Genomic DNA, 22,147 nt, shown 5'->3' with positions numbered 1-22,147 from the left:
GCTGAGCTCCAGTTCATCTGCAAATTTGACACCATCAGCTCAGGACTAAACAAAGACTGTGAATGGCTTGCCAATTACAGAACCAGTTTCTCCTCCCTTGGTTTTCACACCTCAACTGCTAGAACAGGGCCTCATCCTCCCTGATTGATCTAACCTCGTTATCTCTAGCTTGCTTCTTGCTTGCTTATATATACACACCTGCCCCTGGAAATTTCCACTGCTTGCATCCAAAGAAGTGGGTATTCACCCACGAAAGCTCATGCTGCAAAAACATCTGTTAGTCTATAAGGTGCCACAGGATTCTTTGCTGCTTCTACAGAACCAGACTAACACGGCTACCCCTCTGATACTTGACATCTTGCCATTGCGCATCTGTGGAGTTCCACCCACCTCCTAGGACAAGAAACTCTTACTGCTCTGCTGAGGCCTGAGCTGGCGTCTCTAATTCCCAGCTCTGTTTGTCACTCACTGCGGGCCACCCATGCTGCTCTGCATGAGATTTGCCTATTAGTCAGGTCAGACCAGATGATCTAATGGTCCCTTCTGGCTTAAAAGTCTAGAAGATGCTGACTTAGGGTGACCAGACAGCAAGTGTGAACAGTCGGGACGGGGATGGGGGTAATAGGAGCCTATATAAGAAAAAGCCCCAAATATCGGGACTGTCCCTATAAAATCGGGACATCTGGTCACCCTCTGCTGAATCCACGTAGGCCTGACTTCCCCCTTCCACCAATCTGCCATGTACAATATCCCTGCTCTCCTTTTAAACAATGCACGTCTGCTGTCCCGCACTGAGCTGGCTGGGCTGAGCTCCCTGCTGCTATCCTGCCGTCCGCGGCCCACTGGCAGCCAGCCCGGAGTGCCAGGCTGCGCTAGGGTACTTGAGAAACACTGCGGAGTAGGCCAGATCCGCTGCGGGTGAAACTCGGCCTAGCGCCATTGGCTTGAGTGGGGCTACAAGCGCCTCTGGAAAAGGGGGATACGAGTCTCGCACCACGTTTGGCAGTGGGAGCAATACGCAGCCGCTAGCACAGAATCAGAAATGAGGGTTGCCGGGTGTCCGGTTTCTGACCGGAAAGTCCAGCTGAAAAGGGAACCTGGCGTGTTCGGTCAGACGTAGTGACCGGACACTAACAGCCTGGTTACTGCGGGCGGGGGGGTAGTGGCAGCCTGTTGCCCAGCCCTGAAGTGGCGGCTCCCGCGGCAGCAGGCACCAGCTTGGGCGGCAGGCAGCCCCTTTGCAGAGCCTGGCTTGCGGGGCTGTGGCAGGAGACAGCGTGCGGGACCCCTGGCGAGTGGGGGAAGGGGCTCTCAGCAGGCACAGAACGTTCCCCGGGCGGGAAGGAACACGAGCTGCCCCCCCAGCCGGCCGGCGCTTCCCCTGGCTGCGCTCTCAGGCGGCTCCGGGGCAGAGAGGGCTGGAGCGGGCGAGGAAGGGGGCTGCTGGGCCCGCAGCACAGGAGGAGGCAGGAGGCTGCTCTGGCCTCTGGGGGAGCAACTTGGGTGCTGAGAGCTGCCCACAGGCCTCTGCTTCTCCTGACCATGGAGAGCCCCACCGTGCAGCCTGCGGGGAAACAGAAGCCCAGGGAGAAAGCCCAGCCCTGAGCTCCTGCAGCATGAACAGCCGCTGCCGGGGAAAGCAGCAACTACCCCATAATTAGGGGCCCCGATTCCCCTTTCTCCCCCCAGGGTAACTCAGGAGTCACTGCACTGACGGGGGAGGGGGAAATTCTCCGCCTCCAAAAGTGACACAAGCCTTGCGCACAGTGAGGCTGCTGGTCAGGAAGCAAATGGAACGACCGCCCAGGGGCTGAGAAGGCTTCTGGAGTGTGTCAGCGCTGGGGTGAATGTGTCCCACGCTCAATCAGAGAGGAAAAGGGTTAATGTTCTGCAAAGGGAGCCAGGCCCCAGAGGCCCCGCTCAGCCTGCCAATTAGAGGCAGCCAGCTTCCAGCTGGGCGTAGCAGGGCAGGTATTTAAGCAGGAAGAGGCAGCAGCCTAGGAGTTCCTCCTCTTAGACAAACCCCTGGATTCTCTGAGTGACCCAGAGCCCAGCCAGTGATCTGCTCCTGCTGGAGGGTGGCCTGTCTCCTGAGGACCCTTTCAGATAAGCCTCTCCCTTCCCTTTTGGTTTTGAGCTGCCTGGGATGTGGGTGATGGATTCTGCCTGACAGGTCTATGCTGGAGGCAGGGCTGATTCACTTCCCAGAGCCAGATCAGTGCATAGACAAACTATAGACCCAGGCCTAAGGCTTCAGCTCCTGGGGTCCCACTTCTGACCCTCCTGGCTGCAGGGCAGTGGATGGAAAATGTGAACTGAGACTAACCAACGTGGCGATGTCTGCCTGGGGTCTGGCCTGCCCTTGAAAGGCTTTGCCCCCATGGATTATTCCAGACTCTCCCCACCGCCGCAGGGGAAACAAGCTGTCCCAGTGGAAGTGCAGTTCTGCTGTGTATCGGCACTCCAGGCTTGGTGCAGGCACAGGGGTCACCCCCCCCCCCCCGATCCAGCCATGCTGGCAGAAGGCTGTAGTGTAGACCTGGCTTGAGCCAGCAGATGGCCAGAAACAACCACCCTGAGAGGTGTGAACTGCCCCATGCCTCTAAATGTGTCTTTACAACAAAACCCACTGCAAGGGGGGCTAATATGCCACCCAAGCAGGAGGGGAAGAGAGAAGCATGCTTAGCCCACCATCAAAACAGATCCACCCTGGCTCCTTGAGAAAATACACTACGGGGATGGGGGCGCCTGACATGCCTGTGTGACACATCCAGGACCAAGCCTGCACACTGCTAGGAGCTGTCCTGGCCTCAACACAGGTGATGGGAGGTTCCTCTTTCTCCATGTGGTGCTAAGTGCACTTGTCTGTAATACTTGAGTTGATGTCTGATGCTAATAGCAAGGTGGCCCCCCTTGCTGTATCTCAACAGAAGCCAGTGATGGCCTCTGAATTCCCTATACCCTGCCATAGGGAAGCAAGCTGGGAAGTTTTCCGTACTGTCTGTCTAGAGGAGAAGCTCGTATACAATTGACACCTTTGCAAAGCAATGAAGCTCAAAACCAGCTGCAAGATGCAGCACCTCGGTGTGGGAGTGTGGCCGTTTGTCAGTAACTAATTGCGGTGCACCCACCACCATGCAAGCGAAGTTACTAGGTTCAGCCCCAGCTGAGTCAATGTGGCATACTTCAGCCATGGAACTCTGTAACGGTTCCCCCGGGCTGAGTCTGTCTGGGGTGGGACGATGTGTATAAGCAACAGCAGGAGTTTAGCGGTGAGATCATGTGACGTGCTGTAAGCACATGTGTACAGGAGGATGACTTCACCCTCCTGAAATAGCAGAGACTGGCTGGTGGCTGCTACAGCTGCAGTGAAATGAGCCCCTGCACTTCCCAAATGTGGTGTCATTGAACCAATTCACTGAGTCTTGAGCACTGGTTATAGCAAATGCCCTGTAGACCCTCAGCTGTGACCCCTTCCAGGGGTGTTTTCTCGCTGCATGTGCAGTGCTCCTATCGACAGTACATCTCACCCTGGCTTTATCTTGCAACGTTGGCTGCAGTGTAAATACTGTAGCTCAGGTGGTAAAATGGCTTCAGTTAGTCCGTTTTCACAAGCTCATGATCCTGTGCCTTTTCAGATCAAGCTTTCCATGCTTGGTCTCCGCTGGAACTTAGGTAAAAAATTCAGTAAACCTGAGCAAAGTCCCTTCAGCTGTTTTGTGCTCCTCGGATGTAAGAGAATACACCTCCCCCACCACCACCTTCCACTGCCACACTAAAACTACTGCCTCTCTTCAGAGGGACAATTCCCAAGTATCAGAGGGGGAGCCGTGTTAGTCTGGATCTGTAAAAGCGGCAAAGAGTCCTATGGCACCTTATAGACTAAGAGACGTATTGGAGCATGAGCTTTGTGGGTGAATACACATGCATCCGACGAAGTGGGTATTCACCCATGAGAGCTCATGCTCCAATATGTCGGTTAGTCTATAAGGTGCCACAGGACTCTTTGCTGAATTCACAAGTAGATGATCTTTGAATCTTGACATGCCCTTAGCATTGAGGCATCGGTGATCAGTTCACAACTAAGTGTGCTGAAATTAACAAGGTTAGATATGTTAGTAAACTGGTTACCTGACAAGCGCAAGACAAAATTTGATTTTTTTGCCTAGTCTGCAACAGAAAAAGTTTGCTGGGCTTGGGTAGCATCCTGGCAAACCCTTTTTGTGTAGATGCAGCACCACTGTGCCAGCTGGAGTTTCTAGTGTGGACGTGGCCTAAGTGAGAAGGTCTGATTCTCTTATTTACACCAATGTAAGTTAACGCCATTCGCTTTAGTGTTGCAAGTGTGTAAGTTTGAGGAGAATCAGGCCCTGGTTTATTTCTTTAAATCTATACTATTGAAGTGTTGCCAATCCCAGGTACTCAAATGAGAAATCAGCCCCCATCTCCTCCCAGAAATTCATGAGACTTTTAAATAATGTTCAGAGTCTCCTTATTTACAATCTGGTTTCTGGACCTTCAGGGTGTGCTTGTTTCATGTTCTCGGTTTTTTCCACAACCAGGAGGTCCAGATTATGTTAGTTTTGGATTTGTTGTTTGTTTAAAGATTCCCAAGTGATCATTCGACTCCAGCAGCTGAAGCTTTAACAAACGCCCCAAAAATCACAAGACTCATGACAAAATCATGAGTTCTTAAGGCAATATTAAACTTGAGCTGCATGTTCTGGCTATTCCATGTCTTGCATTTAATGATTGGGTGACCTTAATGTTAACAGCCTCTGTAAAAGTTTTATAGAATTTGCAAAGGTGAAGGGGGGGGGAGAGACTCCTCCTCCTTTTTGCTGTTTTTATTTGTGAAGCTACTTTGCACTGTATTCTTGTATAATGATAACACTGAGCAAACACAAGCGAGAGGAGACTTGCAGTGCTTGTCAGGTTCCTTGCATTCGGCAATATCTCCTCTCGTACAGTTCTTCAATCGAACACTGACAATAATGAAAAATAAAAGCAATAATCACAGTCTGACTCACCAGCTGCCCCCTAGAACCATGCAGCCTGCACACAATACAGAGGGCCAGCCTCCCTCCCTCCCTCCTCTCCTTCCTCACCCCCCCCCCCCCGCAAAATAAAAACACACTTGATGGTAACCTTAGGTCAGTCTGCCATTTCCTTTAGTTCATGAGACACTTCTTAGTCTGATTGCTTGGCTCTCGCAGGTCCATGCGTGACTTCTTCCAGGGCTGAGGCTGAGGGGCTGGTTCCTTCTGTTGTTCCTATTTCAATAACTCGGGAGCTGTGAAAATACTCAGAATAAGAAATTCTTGGTCCTTCTCTGCTGAGCTATTGTAACATTTTGTGCTACATACTCGGACCCTGCTCTGACTTTGTTAGGGCAACTTTCCATCCGCTAATGGAGCAGCTAGGGGTTCCCCTGCTGTGTCCCCCTCCCATCAGCAGTGGGCTGGGGTGTGGCCCGATCCCCAACCAGCAGAATGGTTCCTGGGGGTGAAACTTACAGCAGCCCCAGGGCTCTTTCAATTTATGCCAAGGACTGACCCACAACAAGCAAGAGAGAGAGGAAAAGGAACCTTAGGAGCCACTTTCTCCATCCCTCATGTGCTATTTGGCTAGGCCTGGGGATCTGCCCCTCTAAATTTATTAAGATTTAAAATATCTAAATATGAGCAACAGGGGATGGATCACTTGATGATTACCTGTTCTGTTCATTCCCTCTGGGACACCTGGCAGTGGCCACTGTCAGAAGACTGGATACTGGACTAGATGGACCTTTGGTCTGACCCGGTATGTTCTTATTTATAATGTTGATTTAAGTTAAGTTTACATTTTAACTTTATTAACTTCCTATTTTTTTACCTTGAGACCCATATGTTTCTTGGCCTAGGACTCCTGCACTTACTATTTAACAAACTTCCATCCACAATTTTCCTCATGCTCCTTTGTTCTTTCTGGAAAATGGTCCCTCCCTCAGGACTCTCCCATACACCTCTTCATTCCCCACCCTAGAACATCTACAGATTCCACCGCACCTGCATCATGGACATCCCCCTAAAAACATCTCAGGACAGCAAATGTTGTATTGCACCAAGTTGTCTGTAGGAAATCCCATTATCAGATAGAATGGTGGTGATGATGTGCAAATCACATCTCTATAAGCTTTAGTGAAATTCTTTTAAAAAGGAAGTAGAAGTAGGAGACCCTAACTTGAAACTGGCATAAGATGGGTGCTAGGTGTCTCCTGAATTGTCACTCTCAAACTGCTAGCATTCTTAAGGACCAAGAATATCTATGGGGTAGTAAATGCTTATTATTGGTTCATGATATGCTGTAGGTGGAATCTGTTGCTGCCGTTGTGTCCTATTATTCTAGAGCTTTCTCCAAGCGGTTTCATTAATAGGAACAAACATGAGAAGACTCTAGTGCCATCTCACGGACTGCCAAGGTAATGGCAGCGGTTTGCCATTTGTGCACTAGTGCAGGGTCAAGGGGGAGGCATACCCCACGTTTGAATCCCCATATGGCAATACAGGGTCAGCTGGCTAACATCTGTGGGGTAAGCTACGTATCGGAGGCCCAGGAGGCGAAGTGGGATGGGTGGGACAGAGCCCCAGGGTTCCAGGCCTGCATGTGGGGAAGAAACGGCTCGCCAGAAGTGTCTGCAAACTGCTGGTTCTGGTTAGCCTCCCATGAAACCAGCGTCGTTGGGGGCTTGGCAGTAGTCGGCGTTCGTGTGAAGGGAGGACTGACCACTCGGGATTGTCTCTGGGCATAACTGGTTCTTGGGAGGGGGCTGGATGTGTCTGTCCTCTGAAGAAAGAAGAAACCTCAAAGACTCTCTGGGCCAGTCCAGTGGAGCGAGGCTGAGTCAGTCTAGCTGAGCCTCTGGCTCTGTTGCCTAGCCCCGTGGTTCTCAACCAGGGATATGCAGAGCTCTTCCAGGGGGTACATCAGCTCATCTAGATATTTGCCTAGGTTTCCAACAGGCCACATTAAAAAGCAGTAGCTAAGTCAGTACAAACTCCAATTTTATACAGACAATGACTTGTTTATGCTGCTCTGTGCACTATACACTGAAATGTAAGTACAATATTTATATTCTAATTAATGATGGTAAAAGAGAAAGTAAGCAGTTTTTAGTAGTCGTGTGCTGCGACACAGCTGTATATTTGATTTTGCAAGCAAGTAGTTTTTAAGCGAGGTGAAACTTGGGGTACGCAAGACAAATCAGGCTCCTGAAAGGGGGACAGTAATCTGGAAAGGTTGAGAGCCACTGTCCTAGCCGGTTCGAGGGCTTTATTCTACCCCCTAAGGAAGAAGGATGCAGGGATCTTGTTTTCCAGCCTGGGTGAGGCCTCTGATCTCTGGCCTGAGGGATGAAGGCAACATGGCTTGGTTTGTCTGGGGATCATAACTGGGGCCAAGGGGAATGGGTCTCGGAGAGAAGAGATCCTCTGGGAGTGACAGTGAGGAATCTGGGGAGTGGGGAGAAATTCCCACTTCCCCATTGCTAGGGCCAGTGACTGGTGTTCCAAAGGGGGGTGAACCTCCTCCCCATTCAGCGCTCAGCAGGTTCCACCCTCACCCCGGCGGCAAAGGCAGAACCACTCCAGAAGTTTGCTTGTCTCAGAAGTTGGGGGGGGGCAGCAGGGGGGCAGCCTGTCTGTGTTTGCAATGGGGAAGCCACTGCTCTGGATCTGTCTCGCTCGCTCTTGGCAGCTGTGAGGCTTGACAGGCCAGAGTGTACCCGTCACCTCTTGTCTAGGCCTAGAGGCAAGGCACTGCTGCAGTCACAGTAAAGACTTTCCAGTTCCTGGACCTCTTCAGGTCAAGTGACTCAACCCTAATTGCCCCTGAGCAACTGGGAGGAGACAAGCGGTGCAGTGCTATCGCTCACAAGGCAGAGAGCTGGCACAGACCTCTCCAGTGCTGTTACCTGTCCAGCGGCTTCTCACTTGGAACTGACCTATGGCCATAAGCACCTCGGTCACTTGGTGGTTGGATTTTGCCGACGTTTCCATGTAGGTTAAGCTTTCACTCTTTGCAAACTCCTCCGCCTCCTAGTTGGGTGGGGAAGGTACAAAAACAGGGTTATTTCAAAGTAGACGTAGGTGTGTTCTGCACGGTAATCACATCCAGCTTGGGAAATGTCCTGGAAAGTGGTGGAAATAAGGGCTCCTTTTACAAGGTATTGGCTCTTGTCCTTAGGCCTGGCAGGGAGGCACAGCTCCTCCCTGTATGATTAGACACCGCAGGTGTGACAGGGCCCTGCCCAGTGTGGACACGGCTGCATGATGCCAACCTGGAGAAGCGAGCTCGGAATGGACACAAACACTAGTGTAGCAGGGCAAGTTGCGGTTCTCCTGACTAGTGGCTGAGAAGTAGGAAGAGGAGCATGCAGAAATCTCCAGCTATTTGCAAGGGTGGCTCTGGAACAAATCTCCAAGCCGGATGCTACAAACTGCCTTAAGGCCTCGTACCCCCGTCGTTAGCTCCAGCGCTTGCACTGTCAGACTAATGATGTACAAGGAGCCTTAAGGCTCAGAACTCATCTGCATGGTGCATTAGTCTGCACTGGAGTGGGACACATTCCAGTGTGTTGTGCACTAACAGGCCTGTGCGTGCTGCAGTGACGCACACTAGGGAACTCTCCGTGCGTGCCAGCAGGTCCTTATGGGCCAGTTAGTGCACAACACACAAGTGCACCCTAGACCTTGCACCCCCACTCGTGCAGACAAGCTCTTAGTTTACACTGACTTTAGTTCTCCGCCTTTCTGAAGAGCAGCGTGTCCGGTGATAGAGCCACCGTTGGATTCCAGCAGATTCTGCTGCGAAGCCTAAAGCTTCCTATTTCCCCAGCTCACGCTCCTTCTGTTCCAGGCACACGGTTGCAGCCGAACTGTTTAGGCCACGCTTGTTTTCTCTCTTGCACAGCTCAAGGCATTGCAGCCGCTCTCTGACTGGACCCTGTTCAAACTCCCTGGCTCACCGGGTTTGGATGCACTAGCCTTGCAGACGGCTTGGTTTGGATATTCAGAGCGAGATCTTGTCCAAAGTGTGTGTGGGGGGTGGGTGAGGAGAAAGGAGTTAACACATTAATACCACCGGGTCAAAGCAGGGGCACAACTGCAACCGTAGATGCACTAACAGGCTCTCCTGGGCTGAGATTTAAAGCCCACAAGTCAGGAAGTTGGCAGATAAGGCTACTGCGCGCAGCCTCCCTGCTCCCTGCTCACCCTACTCCTCTCTCCGCTAGAGCTGGTCAGGGATTCTTTGCCAACGTGTTTCTATTGGAAAATGCTGGAGTGGCAAAGCAGAAACGTGTTGTTAAGCCAAACACGCACGTTTCCACAACTTTCCTCAAGAACGTTCTTCAAGCCCAGGCTGGCGTTGGGGTGAGAACCCATTTCTCCCCCTCCCCCCAGCCCAGACTAGCCACAGCTCTGTGTGTAGCGCAATCACTGGGGGAGTGGGAGGCCCAGGTTTGAATCCCTGCTCTGCCTGGTGCCTCTATTTCTCACACAATGGAAGTCTTGTTTTCCAGCCAGTCCTAACCCCCACCAGAGCCCTGGAGAAGAGGCATCACAACAACCTTTGTCTGCATGATCAAATGGTGCTAGGCAAGGGCACGTGCTATTGATCACGTGTCCAGCTGACACACAGCCTGCGGTTCCAGCTATATTTCACCCTTCTATGTCTTCAAAGCAGCTAACTCAGGTGACTGGCACCAAAGTTGGCCTAGCCTGGCTGGCAGCAGCCACATGGCAACTCCCTCCCAAATTGTGTCCCCACTGGTGCTGCGCACTCCCGTTCGTGTTGCTCTGGCTTCTGGAGGCACAGCCCGTGGTTCTGTCTGCTGCAGTACACTGAACCACTCTAATTCCTTCCCAGGGGATTGTGGGAGAACTCCACGCACTCTCCTTCTGGGCGCACCAGGGGAATTGTGGGAAGACACTGGAGGCCTATCAGCACTGGAATCGTTTATTCTGCACCCTCACTGCAAAGTGGGTGGGTTTGTGTGTGGATGGGTGGGGGGTTAACGGCACTGAAGACCTACCCATGTTTGACACAGAGGCCCACTAGTGGTTTGTTACTCTGTGTCAGCGACTCTTGTCGGGCATGACACACTCACCAGTGTGGTGAGTGATACTTATTTAAAAGGTGATGTGGAATATGTCATTTGAAATTTAACACCACATTGCACCGTCACTGTGAAATGTTTGGAACAACTCTGTAGCTGAAATCACAGATATTCATTCCCAGGGCTGGCCTTACCATGAGGCAAACTGAGGTGGCAGCCTCAGGTGCCAGACTGTGGGCGGGCACCACTAGGACCCAGAGTGTAGAAAATGTGTCTGGTGCTGGAGCATATGTATTCTCCCTGCCCTAGATGCACAGAGCTGGTGGAGGGCTGTGCTGGAGGAAGGAGGGCACAAGAGACATAACAGGAGGCAGGAGAAAAGGTGAGCGAGAATAACAGAAAGCAGCAGGAGCTGCAGGGAGAGAGAGGAGGAGGCGCCTCTTATGTACCTCTCCAGCACCCCCAGGAGCCTGGACTGATTCACACCAGCTTCTTAGGGAGCTTCCTGTTTCCTGCTGCTTCCCTGAACCCGCTTGAGGAGAACAGGCACTCACCTGACATAATAGGAGCCAGTTAGGCCCTTAAGATGCTGATATCTTCCCTCACTCAGGCCCTGCTACCAGCCTGCTTATTTGTCCCCTTTCATTGAGTGTTGAGAGCCACTCTAGCTGGCACAGAACAGCAGTCATGAGTGAAAGAAGAAAAGGCCCCTCTGGGGCAGCATTCAGAAAAAGAAAGAAAGCAAAGGAAGCTTTTCTATCTAAGCAGGAAGGAGCTCTCCTGAGATACATAGACACAAATGTTCACCGTGAGCCTTCCGGCCCAGTGATGATGTGAGTGGTGAGGAGATGCCTGATCTTCCAGTTAGTCAGAGTGCAGGTGACCTGGCAGCTACTGCAGCATCCATATCTCCCATCTCAAATGGCTGTAACCGTGCACATTCCTGAAGAAAAGCGTAGATCAGAGAAGAGTGTGGTGGAGGCACAAGAAACAGCTGCTGCTGAGTTTAGTTCCTTAAGTCTAGATGATCCAGGACTGTGGACCCACTTGAGCAGTAGCCTGAGGGACTTCCTTGTTCTGCATGGGCCACAGCAAGTGAAACTTCATGTTCCCCAAAGACAATGAAAATAGAAGTTTCCATCCAACACATTACTAGTGTGAAATCCCCAATGGTGACAAAGTGGAGAGGCCATGGCTTATGTATTCAGAAACCCAGAATGCTGCATACTGTTTTTGTTGCAAACTCTTCCAGTCTAATGTTCCAGCCACATTGGGTGCTACAGAAACAAAGGACTGGAAAAATCCTCTGGCAAGAAATCTGGCATGCCATGAGAAGGCAGCAAATCACCAGAGAGCATTGCATAGGTCTGGCATAGGTGGAAAGAGCTTGAGATGAGACCAAGGTTAAAGGCCACCCTAGATGATCAGCATCAAGAGAAGATTGCATCAGAGTCTCTGTACTGGCAAAATGTTCTGAAAATGCTTCCTACCCAAAACCTAGCACTTCAGATCAGCTGTCTGGGCCAAACAATGGAAACTTCCTTAAAACTGTGGCGCTGATGGCTGAGTTTGATGCTGTACTCCAGGAGCATCTAAGAAGAGTCACCACTCAAGAAATGTACATACACCACTACCTTGGAAAAACCATTCAAAATGAGATCATATAGTTACTGGTAACAAAAATCAAACAGAAGATTGTGGCAGATTTGAAGTCAGCAAGATATTACTAAAAAGAACAGGAGGACTTGTGGCACCTTAGAGACTAACAAATTGATTTGAGCATAAGCTTTCGTGGGCTACAGCCCACTTCATCGGATGCATGCAGTGGAAAATACAAGAGGAAGCGATATATACACAGAGAACCTGAAACAATGGGTGTTACCATACACACTCTAATGAGAGTGATCAGTTAAGGTGAGCCTTTACCGGCAGGAGAGGGGAAAAAGAATTTGTAGTGGTACTCAAAATGGTCCATTTGCAGCAGTTGACTTCTGGGCTGCACACCTAACATCAGCCATATGGAATAAATGACTTTAATGGTGCATTTTGTAACAAGAGAAGAACCTAGTGAAAATGTCCTTGCAATGGTGACTGTCAGAGAGCATTTTCTAGAATGTATTGACATTGATGATACTACAGGAGCTGGTATGACAAATGTGCTTCTTAAAAAGCTGGAAGATACAGGAATTGCGATAGCTGACATGAGAGGTCAGGGCTACGATTATGGTGCCAACGTGAGAGGAAAGAACAGAGGAGTGCAGACACCGATCCGAGAGTTAAACCCTCGAGCTTCTTTTGTCCCATGCAGTTCTCATTCATTGATGCAGCATCAGCTTCTAGTGAGGCTGCTGAATTTTTTTAATATAATTCAAAGCAGCTATGTATTTTTCTCTGCATCGACTCGTCGATGGCAAGTTTTGAAGCAACATCTGGGAACATTCTGTCTGACATGGAAACCTACCGATGCACACTGTGAACCCTCTGAACAAACCCACCAAAGCTCAGAAAAGTCTCTAAGATCCAAAAAAGTTAGTAGCTGAAACAGATGGCAAAATGGGATTTATGACCTCTAACATCGCTGGCAGCCAGTGGGGCCTTGCTATATTGCTCACTGCTAGGAGAATGGCGTTCACGTAAACATTTACTTATAAACTGTTCAGTGTGAAAGCCTGAAGTGCAGCACTTGGGGAACACGCTGCCGTGGTGTTTTTGAAAGAGAGAATCTGCCAAGTGCTGAGATCTTACTGCAGTGCACTTACCTCAAAGGTGAATTCCCGCTGAGCAGCAAGATCTATCTTATTGCCAACTAAAACAATCACGAGCTCATCGGGAAGAAATTCCTTCTCTAATTCCCTCAACCATGGCTTTGCTCTCGCAAAAGTTGCCTGGAAAGGTGAGAGAGAGACACACACACACACCGACATTAAACCAACTGATACTCAGCAGCTGTCATATGGCGCAAAGGAGACTGGCAGGTGAGGGGTAAAAATGGTAGAAACAAATGGGTAATGCACTTGACAGATAGTGATGCTAGGAGCACTACTCAGCATGGAATCAGCTCTAAATATACTTGCTTCCCCAAAGCCAAGGATGACTTCTCCTACATCAGACATGACCCAACCACCATGGATCCCCAGTGGGTCGTAGACCCAGCCTACATGTGATGGGCTGAGGTGATTGGGCTCTCTTGTGATGGGGCAAGGATTCTTAGTAGCTTGGTCTACCTCTTCAATAAAGCTCTGTTACTGTAAGATGTTACTCGTCAGCAGCCTATGGTCTCCTCCTTCTGTAACTACCATGGCAGTAATACAGACATATGGCCCTCGGTGTTGCGATTCCTGTGTGTTGCGTATTACCAGTAAAAGGGAAAAAACCTTCATAACGTAGTGGGAGATCATGCGACATGTCCCCCTGGAACAGTCCATCAGAAACAGACATTAGTGTAACTCATTTTATCTCTCTCTAAGTCAGGGCTTGGCAACCTCAGAAGTGCTGTGCCGAGTCTTCATTTATTCACTCTAAGTTAAGGTTTCGCGTGCCAGTCATACCTTTTAATGTTTTTAGAAGGTCTCTTTCTATAAGTCTATAATATATAAAGTAAACTATTGTTGTCTGTAAAGTAAATAAGGTTTTTAAAATGTTTAAGAAGCTTCATTTAAAATTAAATTAAAATGCAGGGCCCCCCGGACCGGTGGCCAGGACCCGGGCAGTGTGAGTGCCACTGAAAATGAGCTTGCGTGCCGCTTTCGGCACCCGTGCCATAGGTTGCCTACCCCTGCTCTAAGTGGTGTTGGTGCCACTAGATGGGACAGGACGCCACACCCAGGTGTGTGTGGGTTACATGAGGGTAGGGGAACAAAGAGCACTTAGTGATGCTCCCTCATTACCTACTTGGCTGGTGAGCTGGACTGGGCTGGGAGGCAGGGGTAGACAGAGAAATCTTGGCTTTGAGGGGGAAAGCGTGAGCATTTATTGTCCACTGTCAGTGAAATGTCTGTACCAGTTCCTTGCATGTCTTCACCCATCTTTACCAGAAGAGAAGGATAAACCTGCCCATGATGTGTAGCCCTTACGTGATGTGCGCAGGAAAAAGCAGTCTTGGTTGAAATGTCTGGAGACGTATTGGGAAGCGACCCTACACTAGAACTATTGCAGCCTACCAGCGGCGTGGCTGCATGATCAAGATTCAGTTGGGATATTTTAGAAAGATAAAGACAAACCCTTCTGGAGGAGAGAGGCAGGAGAACAAGCCATCGCTGCTCTAACCTTTCTGGCTATGTCAAATACAAGAAGGGCAGCATTCGCCCCCCTGTAATAAAGATGGCAAACACCATGGTATTTCTCCTGTCCTGCAGTGTCCCAGATCACAAGCTTGATCGTGGCAGTCTCTAAACATACCAGCTGGGTGAAGAAAGAACCTGGAAGCGACAGAGATGGGACAGCTCCTTGAGAAAGCCATAGCATGCTCCTTAATTAATGTTAACCTTCATCTCGGTGATCTGTGTGAAAGATGGGTGTCGAGATTCAGTTGAAAAGGGCTGCGGGGGGAGGGAGGATGAGAGAGAGAGAATTAAAACACCCCCTCCCTCACCAAAAGCAATGTAACAAACAGGCTGGTGAACTGGTCTTACCCAATAACAGTCCGGTACTACACCAATGCACGTCAGCAGGGTGTAGCTGGGAGATGGGGAGGGGAAGAGAAATGAGAACAATGGTTCTTGCTCAGTCCATCAATATTGGTGGCATTAGCAAGCTTTGATTTTGCAGCTGTCTAGCTGGAGGAAATGTGATGGCAGGGCGGGAATTAGGAGTCTTGAGTTCTAATCCAGCTGTACAGTGCCTGGCCCCTGTTGGGTGCTGCTGTAACAGAAATACTGCAATCTCCCAGACACTGATTTGTATGACCTTTCTGTCTCAGCTTGCCCAGATGGAAAATGGGTCTAATTAAAATCCACCTTCCTGGAGTGCTGCGAAAGCCAGCAAATGTCTGCAAAATGTTTGAAGATCCTTGGTCTGAAAGTGCTATAGCAGCTCAAATGTGCGGCTGTGCACAGTAGACAGGCAGAAGCCATCTGTTAAGGGCCAGATTGTCTGACAAATACACAGGCTTGAGGTAGAGGGGGCAGTACAGAGCCAAAGCTCTCCAGAGAGCCCTGGGAGGGACAGAAGCTTTCTCTGAGTGCCAAGTAACGTTGGCGAATGACACCACACTCCTTGGTCTAGGCACTGTGACTGCCTGGTTTGTGTGGCAGAGTGGAAGACCCCTTGGGGCCTCCATCCCCACTCTCCTGGCAAAGGTCGGGGCCCTTCTTTAAAACAGGAAGAAAAGGGTCTTTCTGCCTATTTCTGAAGTAAAGACACCGAGCCAGATCCTTGCTTATGTAAATTGGCCTTGCCTCCATTGAAGTCAACATCTAACAGATGGGGATCAGTCCTATGAACATCAATGGCCTCCCTAGCTCATACCAGGGTCTGTAAGCTTGCAAAACTTCCTAAAGAGACTTAACTGACCCTGTGTTGACATCTCCAATAAAAACTAAGGCCATGTTTTCCACCAATGTTGCCTACTGAGATGAATGTTTTTGCTTCTGATGATGGGAGCGCGTAGCAGAACTGGGTGAATAATGGTGGTTTGGTTTTGTTGTTGGCAATTTGAAAAGTCAAAACCAAATTGATTGCAAGTCCAACACCACATGAAATGTTTCAAAGATTTTGACTCTACATCGAGAGAAATTTTATTCTGGGTCAAATGAAACATTTATTTTAACTTTGACCATTCGAAATAATTTTTTTTTAAATAAGACTAAAGGAATTTTTGAAAGTCATTTCAAACAAAAAAAATGAAACGTGATTTTTTTTCAGTTTTTTTTTTAACGATTTAGTGAAACTACCATGAATTTACAAGGTGGGTGAGATAAGATCTTATCTCGGACCAACCTCTGTTGGGAAGGGACACACTCTCATGCTACACAGAGCTCTTCTTCAGGTCTGAGGAAGGAACCGGAGTGTTACAGCTAAATACTCCGCTTCCTACCCAGACCCTGAAGCGCTCTGTAAAGCTCAAAAGCTTGTCCCCTCTAGGGTGACCAGACAGCAAGTGTGAAAAATCGGAATGGGGGTGGAGGGTAACAGGCACCTAGATAAGATAAAGCCCCAAATATTGGGACTGTCCCCATAAAATGGGGACATCTGGTCACCCTAGTCCTCTCGACCAACAGAAATTGGTCCAATAAAACACCTCCCTTGTCTCTTCAATATTCTGGGACCAACCTGGCTACATGAACACTGTTACCAAGAACTCCTAAAATGTGGTGGTGTCCCTGGCTCTGCAGCTGTTTCAGAAAAAATCTTCAGCTGAAATTTCACCTAGTTCTAGTGTGAGTGGGTTTCTGTTGAAACACCAGGAAAATGTCAAAGGCAGGTTTGCTGATCACATTGGAGAGGCTAGATGGGCTGCTTTGACTAGAGTGACTGGAGCGATATCATGGGCAGAGCTGCTGGAGGCTCCGTTGTCATACGTCCTCTGTCACAAACAGGGCAGAACAGAGTGTTACGTCTGTTTTTCTGACACCCAGGAATTATACAAGGGGTGGTTCCAACCCAAACCCACTAGATCGGACTCTGAAGCGCAGTTCCTAGGATTCCAGGATGCGCCTGTGTCAGTTTCTGCAGCGAGAGTAAGAACATGGTGCAATTTCGCAGTGAGCGCCGGGACTGGGACTGGCACCCATCCAGAGATAATGCAGTGTGATTGGTAGTATTTCTGTGGGGGCAGCTGGGAGAGCCAGGACTAGGGGGAGAGCACGGAGAGAACGCAGAGGGGAAAATCTATAACATTTAATAGTAAATGGTGAACACTCTCTTGGGTTACTCAGAACTGCAGGTGTAGACCAAAACTCTCCGCTGAGGTGACCTATTTAAATGCTGCACTACCTGCAATGACCCGCTAGCTGTCACTCTGACTCCACAATGAACACAGCTGTGTTGCTGGTCCCCTGTTCATGATTTCCTGTCTCCAATCTACCTCAGCAGAGAAATGTGTCCTGCCTGTGGCCTGAGCCTCCCTGCCAGTGAACTCCAAAGGCACTTTGCCACTGGTGTCGGTGGAGTAGGAGATGCTGCTGAGGCCTAACTTTTTTCAGACGTGCTTCTTAGGTTGGTGCCTAAAGATCCAGCTCTGAAAAGCAGCATCAGACAAGGCCCAGCTTTTAAAATGGGCACATCAGCCTGCACAGCTTGCGCCACCTTAACCAGACTTTTCCGGATCTCGCCGTTGTCAGTCCTGTGCCTGAGCTGAGAAACCAAACTAACCCCGCGCTCACGGGCTGTAACATTGGGGGTCTGTTGGGTCACGTTCCGTTAGCCGCCAGAGCTGCCAGCTGGAGCCCCTAACCCTGCCTGCTGAGTGACGTCCTGCTGCTTCTCTGCTGGGCCTGAGAGTGTAAGCAAAACCAAACTTCACGCTAGCGTCGCTCCGCTGACTTCAGCAGAGACACTCCTGCTACAAGGGAGACGCAGATCAGGCCCTTTGTGTTGCACCAAAGGATTGGTTCATTGCTGCCACTCACTCACATCCCACAGTGGGCACGGATTCCCTGATGTCATTTTTCACACGGCAGAAGGCTGTGCTTGACTTTCCCACGGCCGCGCTCCCCAGCAGAACCACCTTGGAGGTGATTCTATGAACAAGAGGCTGCTAGGCAGCTCTCTAACTCCACATTCTACAAGCCATTACCCTCTGATCCCACTGATGATTACCAAAAGAAACTACACCATCTGCTCAAAAAACTCCCTGAGAAAGCACAGGAACAGATCTGTACAGACACATGCCTAGAACCCCGACCAGGTGTATTCTATTTGTTACCCAAGATCCATAAACCTGGAAATCCTGGACGCCCCATCATCTCAAGCATTGGCACCTTAACAGCAGGATTGTCTGGCTATGTGGACTCTCTCCTCAGGCCCTATGCTACCAGCACTCCCAGCTATCTTCGAGACACCACTGACTTCCTGAGGAAACTACAATCCATCGGTGATCTTCCAGAAAACACCGTTCTGGCCACTATGGATGTGGAAGCCCTCTACACCAACATTCCACACAAAGATGGACTACAAGCCATCAGGAACAGTATCCCCGATAATATCACGGCAAACCTGGTGGCTGAACTTTGTGACTTTGTCCTTACCCACAACTATTTCACATTTGGGGACAATATATATCTTCAAGTCAGTGGCACTGCTATGGGTACCCGCATGGCCCCTCAGTATGCCAACATCTTTATGGCTGACTTAGAACAACGCTTCCTTAGCTCTCGTTCCCTAACGCCCCTACTCTACTTGCGCTACATTGATGACATCTTCATCATCTGGACTCATGGAAAAGAAGCCCTCGAGGAATTCCACCGTGATTTTAACAATTTCCATCCCACCATCAACCTCAGCCTAGACCAATCCACACAAGCGGTCCATTTCCTAGACACTACTGTGCTGATAAGCGATGGTCACATAAATACCACCCTATACTGGAAACCCACTGACCGCTATACTTACTTACATGCCTCCAGCTTCCATCCCGGACACACCACACGATCCATTGTCTACAGCCAAGCTCTAAGATACAACCGTATTTGCTCCAATCCCTCAGACAGAGATAAACACCTACAAGATCTCTATCAAGCATTCTTAAAACTACAATACCCACCTGCTGAAGTGAAAAAACAAATTGACAGAGCCAGAAGAGTATCCAGAAGCCACCTACTACAGGACAGGCCTAAAAAAGAAAATAACAGAACGCCACTAGCCATCACCTACAGCCCCCAGCTAAAACCTCTCCAGCGCATCATCAAAGATCTACAACCTATCCTTAAAGATGATCCCTCACTCTCACAGATCTTGGGAGACAGGCCAGTCCTCGCTTATAGATAGCCTCCCAGCCTGAAGCAAATACTCACCAGCAACCGCACACCATACAACATAAACACTAACCCAGGAACCTATCCTTGCAACAAAGTCCGATGCCAGCTCTGTCCACATATCTATTCAAGTGACACCATCATAGGACCTAATCACATCAGACACGCCATCAGGGGCTCGTACACCTGCACATCTATCAACGTGATATATGCCATCATGTGCCAGCAATGCCCCTCTGCCATGTACATTGGCCAAACCGGACAGTCTCTACGCAAAAGAATAAATGGACACAAATCTGACATCAGGAATCATAACATTCAAAAACCAGTGGGAGAACACTTCAACCTCTCTAACCACTCAGTGACAGACTTGAAGGTGGCAATTTTGCAACAAAAAAACTTCAAAAACAGACTCCAAAGAGAAACTGCTGAACTCGAATTAATATGCAAATTAGATACAATTAACACTGGCCTAAACAGAGACTGGGAATGGTTGGGTCATTACACTAACTGAATCTATTTCCCTATGTTAAGTTCTCCTCACACCTTCTATGGGCCATCTTAATTATCACTTCAAAAAGTTTTTTTTCCTCCTGCTGATGATAGCTCATCTCAATTGATTAGACTTTTCCTGTTGTTATGCATACTTCCACCTTTTCATGTTCTCTGTATGTATAAATATCCCCTGTCTGTGTGTTCCATTCTATGCATCCGAAGAAGTGAGCTGTAGTTCACGAAAGCTCATGCTAAAATAAATTTGTTAGTCTTTAAGGTGCCACAAGTATTCCTGTTCTTTTTGCGGTTACAGACTAACACAGCTGCTACTCTGAAACCTGTCACCTTGGAGATGTAGGCTTGCTCCATGGATGGCCCCGCCCCCACCTGCTGCGTTCTTCTTGGGGCCATATTCTGCAAAGAAGAGAGAACCCTGTTCAAAAGGCATTGACAGTGCGCTCCAGGGCCCTCGGATGATTAGCTGCGTACACTCTAAAGATCAGAGGGGTAGCCGTGTTAGTCTGGTTCTGTAGAAGCAGCAAAGAATCCTGTGGCACCTTATAGACTAACAGACGTTTTGCAGCATGAGCTTTCGTGGGTGAATACCCACTTCTTCGGATGCAAGCAGTGGAAATTTCCAGGGGCAGGTGTATATATAAGCAAGCAAGAAGCAAGCTAGAGATAACAAGGTTAGATCAATCAGGGAGGATGAGGCCCTGTTCCAGCAGCTGAGGTGTGAAAACCAAGGGAGGAGAAACTGGTTCTGTAATTGGCAAGCCATTCACAGTCTTTGTTTAGTCCTGAGCTGAAGGTGTTAAATTTGCAGATGAACTGGAGCTCAGCAGTTTCTCTTTGAAGTCTGGTCCTAAAGTTTTTTTGCTGTAGGATGGCCACCTTAAGATCTGCTATTGTGTGGCAAGGGAGGTTGAAGTGTTCTCCTACAGGTTTTTGTATATTGCCATTCCTAATGTCTGATTTGTGTCCATTTATCCTTTTCCTTAGAGACTGTCCAGTTTGGCCGATGTACATAGCAGAGGGGCATTGCTGGCATATGATGGCATATATTACATTGGTGGACGTGCAGGTGAATGAACCGATGATGGTGTGGCTGATCTGGTTAGGTCCTGTGATGGTGTTGCTGGTGTAGATATGTGGGCAGAGTTGGCATCGAGGTTTGTTGCATGGGTTGGTTCCTGAGCTAGAGTTACTATGGTGCGGTGTGCAGTTGCTGGTGAGAATATGCTTCAGGTTGGCAGGTTGTCTGTGGGCGAGGACTGGCCTGCCACCCAAGGCCTGTGAAAGTGTGGGATCATTGTCCAGGATGGGTTGTAGATCCCTGATGATGCGTTGGAGGGGTTTGAGCTGGGGACTGTATGTGATGGCCAGTGGAGTCCTGTTGGTTTCTTTCTTGGGTTTGTCTTACAGTAGGAGGCTTCTGGGTACACATCTGGCTCTGTTGATCTGTTTCCTTATTTCCTCGTGTGGGTACTGTAGTCTTGAGAATGCTTGGTGGAGATTTTCTAGGTGTTGGTCTCTGTCTGCGGGGTTAGAGCAGATACGGTTGTACCTCAGTGCTTGGCTGTAGACAATGGATCTTCTGGTGTGCCCAGGATGGAAGCTGGAGGCATGAAGGTAGGCATAGCGGTCGGTAGGTTTTCGGTATAGGGTGGTGTTAATGTGACCACCACTTATTTGCACCGTGGTGTCTAGGAAGTGGACCTCCCATGTAGATAGGTCCAGGCTGAGGTTGATGGAGGGGTGGAAGCTGTTTCATGATTTCAACATCATGAAACATCCTCAGGGCCTCATCCTCCCTGATTGATCTAACCTCGTTATCTCTAGCTTGCTTGCTTATATATACACCTGCCCCTGGAAATTTCCACTGCTTGCATCCGAAGAAGTGGGTATTCACCCACGAAAGCTCATGCTGCAAAACGTCTGTTAGTCTATAAGGTGCCACAGGATTCTTTGCTGCACACTCTAAAGAGTTAGGCCCCAGGCCTCGATTTCCCACTCAGCGTAGCAGGAGACGTGGCTCCAGTTTAACCCTGATATTCTATGATTCTATCTGCTATTCTATGATGCTGTATGATTTAGTTGGGAATTGGCCCTGCTTTGAGCCGGGGGTTGGACTAGCTGAGCTCCTGAGATCCCTGCCAACCCTGATATTCTATGATCCTCCCTGCACCCCTGTTCCAATCATTCAAGCTCAACATGCTTAAAAGAATCCTAATGGGAGTCTAACCCTACGGGTACATGTACAGTACAGGGGGGCTGTACCGACATAGCTCTGTCACTGTATTGGCCAATATAACGCCGTGGTATAGACACAGCCAACACCAACAGAAATGGGGTTTCCTTTAGTGTAGGCCACCACTTCCCCGACAGACAGGCACTTCAGCGATGGAAGCCTTCTTCTGTCAACACAGCTGCAGCCACCGTGCGGGTAAGGTTGCCATGGCAATGTCACGCAGGAGTGTGGCCAACCACAGGGCAACGTGCTGATCTAACTTAGGTGTAGACCAAGTCTAATCCATAGACTCATCAACAGCCTGATCTGCTGTGGCCACAGTCACAATGTCAGGTGGCCTCTCGTAGCAGCACTGTGAACTCCAGACTCCCGATCCTAAATACTGGTCATAGC

At 49.2% G+C, this 22,147-nt stretch overlaps 1 protein-coding gene across 1 annotated transcript; it reads right to left on the bottom strand.

The window, feature by feature from the left end:
* Nucleotides 1-5,241: 5,241 nt before the first annotated feature.
* On the bottom strand, nucleotides 5,242-19,914 carry LOC123358043 (ras-related protein Rab-17-like). The gene is made up of 6 exons (XM_045000837.1): nucleotides 19,849-19,914; nucleotides 17,669-17,762; nucleotides 14,363-14,514; nucleotides 12,856-12,981; nucleotides 7,982-8,075; nucleotides 5,242-5,293 (listed from the first exon to the last, which is right to left on the bottom strand). The coding sequence occupies exons 1-6, from the start codon at nucleotides 19,912-19,914 to the stop codon at nucleotides 5,274-5,276; spliced, it is 552 nt and encodes a 183-aa protein (XP_044856772.1). The 3' UTR covers nucleotides 5,242-5,273.
* Nucleotides 19,915-22,147: the final 2,233 nt, after the last annotated feature.

This window comes from Mauremys mutica, unplaced genomic scaffold (assembly GCF_020497125.1).
Source record: "Mauremys mutica isolate MM-2020 ecotype Southern unplaced genomic scaffold, ASM2049712v1 001336F_np12_obj, whole genome shotgun sequence".
In the NCBI taxonomy this organism is placed as follows: domain Eukaryota; kingdom Metazoa; phylum Chordata; order Testudines; family Geoemydidae; genus Mauremys; species Mauremys mutica.
This window is presented reverse-complemented; position numbering and strand designations above follow the sequence as displayed.

Excerpts from the sequence above, each read along its gene's own strand:
- LOC123358043 (XM_045000837.1), bottom strand. The coding sequence starts at position 19,914 with ATGGCCCCAAGAAGAACGCAGCAGGTGGGGGCGGGGCCATCCATGGAG. Across the intron at positions 12,982-14,362 it reads TATTTGACATAGCCAGAAAG|GCAACTTTTGCGAGAGCAAA; the intron begins GTTAGAGCAGCG and ends TCACCTTTCCAG. Across the intron at positions 5,294-7,981 it reads CGAGGTGCTTATGGCCATAG|CTCCCGAGTTATTGAAATAG; the intron begins GTCAGTTCCAAG and ends GTATTTTCACAG.